At 39.8% G+C, this 6007-nt stretch overlaps 1 protein-coding gene across 1 annotated transcript in view; it reads left to right on the top strand.

The window, feature by feature from the left end:
• Positions 1–3231, top strand: part of foxo1a (forkhead box O1 a) — a 25822-nt gene extending 22591 nt beyond the window's left edge. The window contains 1 exon segment of the mRNA XM_020614746.1: positions 1–3231. This exon segment is cut by the window's left edge and continues 484 nt beyond it. Coding sequence (XP_020470402.1) covers positions 1–641 — 641 coding nt within the window. The 3' untranslated portion in view covers positions 642–3231.
• The last annotated feature ends 2776 nt before the right edge of the window (positions 3232–6007 follow it).

The following is a 6007-nucleotide window of genomic DNA, read 5'->3' as shown; positions in this document are numbered from 1 at the left end:
GCAAGCCCAGCTTTGGGCCCAGTATGGGCCAGTACAGCTGCCCTGCAGGGCTTCTAAAGGAGCTGCTGACTTCAGATACAGACCAACACGGAGAGCTCATGCCATCAGTTGACACCGTGGTGTCTCAGTCCAGCGGAAGCTGCATGCTGCCACCCTACAGCAGCAACCAGCATGCAGCCAAGCTCATGGCAGGAGGGAATGGTCATCCGCACAGCCTCTCCCACACTCACCCTCACAATGTGCACAGCCAAGCCCCAGGCACATCACCGGCTATGAATGGCCGCTTGCTCATGTCACTGAGCCATGGCAGTAGCACACGTTTGCCTATAGCCAAAAATGTTATGCAGATGCCTTATGGCCTCTCTGGCCACCTCGGTGGTGGAGGCATGCCTGGTGGCTTCTGCCCTCTCAACACCAACGGATACGGTCGACCAGGCCTGCCACCACCCTTGCACCCGGAGAAGCTGCCCAGCGACCTGGACGACATGTCCATAGAGAAATTTGAGTTTGACATGGAGACAGTCCTCCATGAAACTCTGATGGATGGGGACTCACTGGACTTCAACTTTGAGCCAATGGTGACCCAACAAGGTTTCCCCCATGGAGTGAAGACCACCACACACAGCTGGGTGTCAGGGTAGAAACTGTAGTGTGAAAGAAGTTCTGTTCAGCTGATGTCTTGTTGTTGCTGTTTGGTAAATAGCACAATCAGAGCTCATTTGAGACAAAAAAAGTATCTTAGGATGCCAAATTCTGACATCACCTGCCGTTTCTGTACCATCAAAAATCTGGTTTCCAAATTACTTTTTCAGATCACGTAGCAGACTGAGACTGCTCAGATCTGCTGAGGATGCATTGACAACGGAGCCCCTGAATTGGTGAAGATGAAAGATGAAATCATTTTTGAAATGTTACATATTCTGTACAAACTAAGTGCCAAACATTTTGCCTTAATATAAGAGCCAAATTGAAACACACTTCTCTGGTTTACTCAGCAAGGTTACAGATACAAGGTTACAATGGTTGTGTCTGCAATTTTCGCAAGTGACACTGCCAACTACATCTCAGCAGCAGCAACACAATCTGTAGACGTGCACAAACCCATACGATGCTGTTTACTGTGTTTCCACAATCAAACGTTTTGTATGTACAGCGTAGTGGTAATTCATTACCATTGTGGAGGAATTATGAAGGTAATCTGGCTCATGGATTTGAGGACATAACGTGATCTAACATGAGAGACTTGATGTTTCGTAATAACTCATATTGTTATCGCTTAAATGTACATAATGTCACCATACGGTCTGTAAAATCAGGTCTTGTTGTGTGTCTTCAGAGACTGTAAATATTGTTCACAGAGTGGAAGCAAAAATCAAGGCAGCAGATTTGTTCACAGTGAAAACTGGATCTTTTAAGCTCATATCAAGTGGACTGGTCTGTGCTTGAGGATCTGTCTTTATCAGGCTGTAAAATGGTAATACACTTTCTCATTTCATGTACATACATTAAGAATGTATATTAAAATAATGTGGTAGATGTTTACTAGATTTAGTATATATTTGAGACCTAAATTATTTGTGGTTAATATAGATTTATGCTGGTGCGTAACCTGCACTCAGACATGAGAATTGTTCTGAGTCATCAGTCACTCTGAACCTTAATACCACAGGGGCCTATTTATTGTGCCTAACAAAGCAGATATCGACTGCAGGCTTGAAGGGTTTTATATTGTAAATGTGCATGGTCCAGAAGATACTCAAATCCAGCAGTCTTGAAGAGAAGTACAGTGAATTCTTTATTTTCAGTTTTCTGCTTTTACAAGAAGAAGCAAATGACATTGTTATTCTTAGGTTTTCATGAACGCTTTGCAGCGCTGTGAATGTTAGAAGGTCAAGGCAGGTTGTTGTATAAATGATATTCTCAGTGCTACTGTTGCTTTCACACCGGGCTGAGTCCAAGACCTGCCAGAGATTGTCAATAAAGACACTGTGAGTGATCAGCCTGTCCCCTGTTCACTTTGACGACTGTTCAATTTACTTCTTTGTCTCAAAAGGTCAGTGTGACTGATTTTAATTAGTACAGTATGATTCCTTGTTGGCCAAAAGAGCCCTCTGATGCTATCGATAGGATCAGCTTTACTGCTTTTAATGAGACTCTCTGCCCCTTCTGCCTCTACCTTTCTCTGTCTAAACATTTAATACTATGTAAAATTAACACAGCTTGACAGCTACAATCATCTTTAATAAGAGATCAATTTAATTTTAAGTCGCCCCTGAAAAGCACCACTAAGTGTTCAGTATCATATTTAGCTTGTATATTTGCATTTTATGACTTGCTTTCCCCACTTACTGCTGTAATAACAATGAGTTTGTCAGCCTGTCAGTGGCTTCTTATAAATAGTCACAAAGAGTGGTCAAGATTGTGGAGACCTTTGTGAAGGCGTCTGTAGTGAAGGTGTCTACCTACAGGTCATGTGACTGCCTCTCTGGAAGTCAGTCAGTGGCAAAAACTGAAAACCTGCCTGTTGATATGATTTATCCAGAAACTACATTTGTCCAGTCATGTGTTGGCGAGGACGAGTATGTAGGTTTTTGTTTAGCACAAATTACGTCAAACGATTCCACCAAGAGGGGAAACTCATTTAACTGGTGTGTTTGGTGGAAATGAAAACTTGCTTACTCCAGAAAAGTAATTGCACATGATCTGACACCACTGACATAGAGTTTAAGAAAGCTTGGGAGCGACGCAGGCAAGACGAGTACAATGAAATTCTTATCATTTCACAAGGCTCTGCAGAGAAGCCGTTAAAGAAGCTGCTGTTTGGCTTTGCTGCCAGGTGTTGCCTTTTCTTACCCAAACATGCCATAGTGTACTATAGCCGAATTTGCCTTTGAAGTCAAAGTGATCTATTTAGCATTTTTATCATGTGATATGTTCAGAATTATATATATTTGTGCCGGTCACTCAAGTCAGGATAAACTGTAATGAATCCATATAGTCAGTGTCACAGGGTTCACTCTAAAAGATAAAGAGCTGTACTAAGTAAATTATATCTCTACATTTTTAAATGATTGAATCTATGCATTGTATTCCTTAATTTTATGTTGCTCTTGTTATATTTTCTTTTTCTCTTCAACTTATGAAACAGATATTTTATTGTAACATAGCGCTGTGAGATATTATGGTGTTGTTGTTGCCCAAACTCTGTTGTTCCAGGTAGTTATATTGGGGGGGTGATTAATATGCTAAGCTTTTGTAAACTGACAATGTTGTATTTCTTGTATTTAGCTATGTTTTTAGAAAATAGCATCAAAAAGCAAATTACTGAAAAAAAGTAAAGATATATTGCAATTTTCAAATGAAAAACAATATTATTCTGTCAGAGAAGTCCTGCTTAGAATGCAGATTCTGGACCAATTTTTGTAATTTTATGAGTAGAAAGATGGTGCACTTTTACTTACATTTTATGACAAAGTGCTCCTCGTAACAAGAGGAACAGTACCCATTACATATTTTAAAATAAACATCTGTTACATTTAACTTATGCAGGTATAGAAGAATAAATTCGAATTGTGTTATGTGATTTGCAATCAGTCATAATATGTAACTTGTTCAATATTAATGTATTAAGACCTGAATAAATGTATGTCTATGTTAAAGATGTGTCACATTTTGTCATTCAACAAGAAAGATATTGCATGCAGACGTCAATATCAGGACCTTGGAGTTTTGATAAATGATCTCAGAGGTGGAGCTCCTCTGTGTGTAGACGTCATCTGTCACTATCTGCTGAAGAAGACTGTAAGAAAGCTAAAAATTGGTCCTTTGAGCCTACATTATTTTATCACATACGGCATATAGTTTAGTTGGTAAAACTCATTTCTTTCATCTCTAACACTGAACATACAGTAGTACCCCAATACCAGTGGTGGAAGAAGTACTCAAATCTCCCACTTAAGTAAAAGTTGCTATACAACAGTGTAAAAATACCCTGTTACAAGTAAAAGTCCAGTATCCAAAATGTTACTTAAGTAAATTAACATCAAAACCTATAGTACTAAAAGTAACAGTAGTCATTATGCAGAATGGCACATTGAACATTAATGTTAAATCATATTATCGGATTATAATTATCAATGCATTATTGTGTAGGCTATATCACATTGAATACTGCAGAGCAATGGGTCGCACTGTTGCCTCACAGCAAGAAGGTTCTGGGTTCCAACCTTGTGACCAACTGGGGTCTTTCTCTGGGGAGATTGCATTTTCTCCAGGTGCCTGTGTGGGTTTCCTCCAAGTACACCAACCTCCTCCCACAGTCCAAATACATGCAGTTTAGGTTAACTAGTGACTTTAAATTGCCTATAGATATGAATGACTACCTGTCTCTATGTGTCAGCCCTGTGATAGACTAGCAACCTGCCCAGTGTCAGCTGGGATTGGCTCCAGCCCCCAAGGGATCCTCTACAGAATAAGTGGTTCAGATAATGGATGGCTATGTTTGTAATAAAAACATGTCATATCAAAGCTACATGACAAAAACCCCCATAAATTGTCAGCCATTAACCCGTAGTCTGAAAATGAAAGTATACTGTATGCAGAATAAAATAACTACAGTACATTCCCTGCTTTCATCTTCCATTCAGTCTCCACAATTAAAACTGGAAAGTACACACTGTTACGGGAGGATAAAGGAACTCAGAACAGGAGATTTAAGCCATGTGCAGCAGCTTGTTTTATAAAAGACAGAAAAGTCTCCACTATGTGCACTCCCACTTCTGGCGTCCCATTTCTTCCCTATAATGATTCCTCCTGGCTTTTCTTTACAGCCACATTCCGCACCATGCACCACCTACCACTGAACCCATTCACCCCAGACAGCAAACTACAGAGCTTCTCCGGCCCCACTGTCTTTGACTTTGACTTTTAGGTAAAAGATAACCTTTACGTAGACAAGCCATTGAAGACTATCTCTCAAAAAGCTCTGGCTCAGAAGTGTTTTTATGGAGTTGCAGTCAAGCGTCATTTCAGTCCTCAACTGTGTTTTTGATGTTACCTTTTTTTTTTTTTATTCTCCTGCATGTTCCTATATGGTTGTTTTTCACATTGAAATCAGAATACACTAACTGAAATTAGTCCCCTCACAAAAACTTGACAGACTTCCATAATCCACATGCATAACAATCCATTTGGTCAGCAGCACGTTGAGCTACTGTAGAACGGCTCAGCTGCCCCTGTGTCCAGGAAAAAAATCTAATGTTTGCATTTCTTTAAAGTGCACAGCGATGTGGGCCAAGGTTTTAGTGTCAGAGTGGGAACGAGGAGGGACAAGGGGGCAGAGAGGACGCTTGTGAGTACATAGCTGAGGAATGTGGGTGTGGACTCCTGCCAATGGCATATACAATCCTTATGTTCCCCTGGTAATATGCCATGGAGTTCACACTCTCTGCTGCTTTTGTTTTACTAGTGTTTCCTTGTGACCCTAAGTGAAGACAAAGAGTTACAGAAAATGAAAAAGGGCATTTTGATTAAAAAACAAAACAAAAATTTATTTCACTGAGGTTTGGGCACTGAGGTGTACAGTTGGACAAAACATTCCTGGGCTGTAAAAACTAAATAATTATAATTGTTGTGTCATTTGTGTACAGTGGGAGGCAGTCTGAGGGCGTTAGAGGACACAGTAGTGTTATTTATAAGTAAGCTGCAATGTTCACAGAGGAAAAGGGAAGAAAAAAAATTAGTTAAACACATAGCAGGTCTCTCTGTCTAGTACCTTTACTATTTTAAGGATAGAATATAGGATAGAACATCATTTTATAGGACAGGATAGAACAATACTTGCTCAAAAACTTCATCCAAAGAGAATCAATCATGTTCTAGACCAAACTCAGTGACATCTCAGTTCACTAACATTCAGTTCTATGATTTAGATGTTAGACCTACAGTGATTCATTGTATAAAATATCTTTGAATTTTCAATCTCAATACTGTTGGACACTCACTATAA

Source organism: Monopterus albus, unplaced genomic scaffold (genome assembly GCF_001952655.1).
Source record: "Monopterus albus unplaced genomic scaffold, M_albus_1.0 scaffold150.1, whole genome shotgun sequence".
Classification (NCBI taxonomy): Eukaryota; Metazoa; Chordata; class Actinopteri; order Synbranchiformes; family Synbranchidae; genus Monopterus; species Monopterus albus.
Note: the sequence above shows the minus strand (reverse complement) of the source record. Positions and strands in the feature narration are given on the sequence as shown.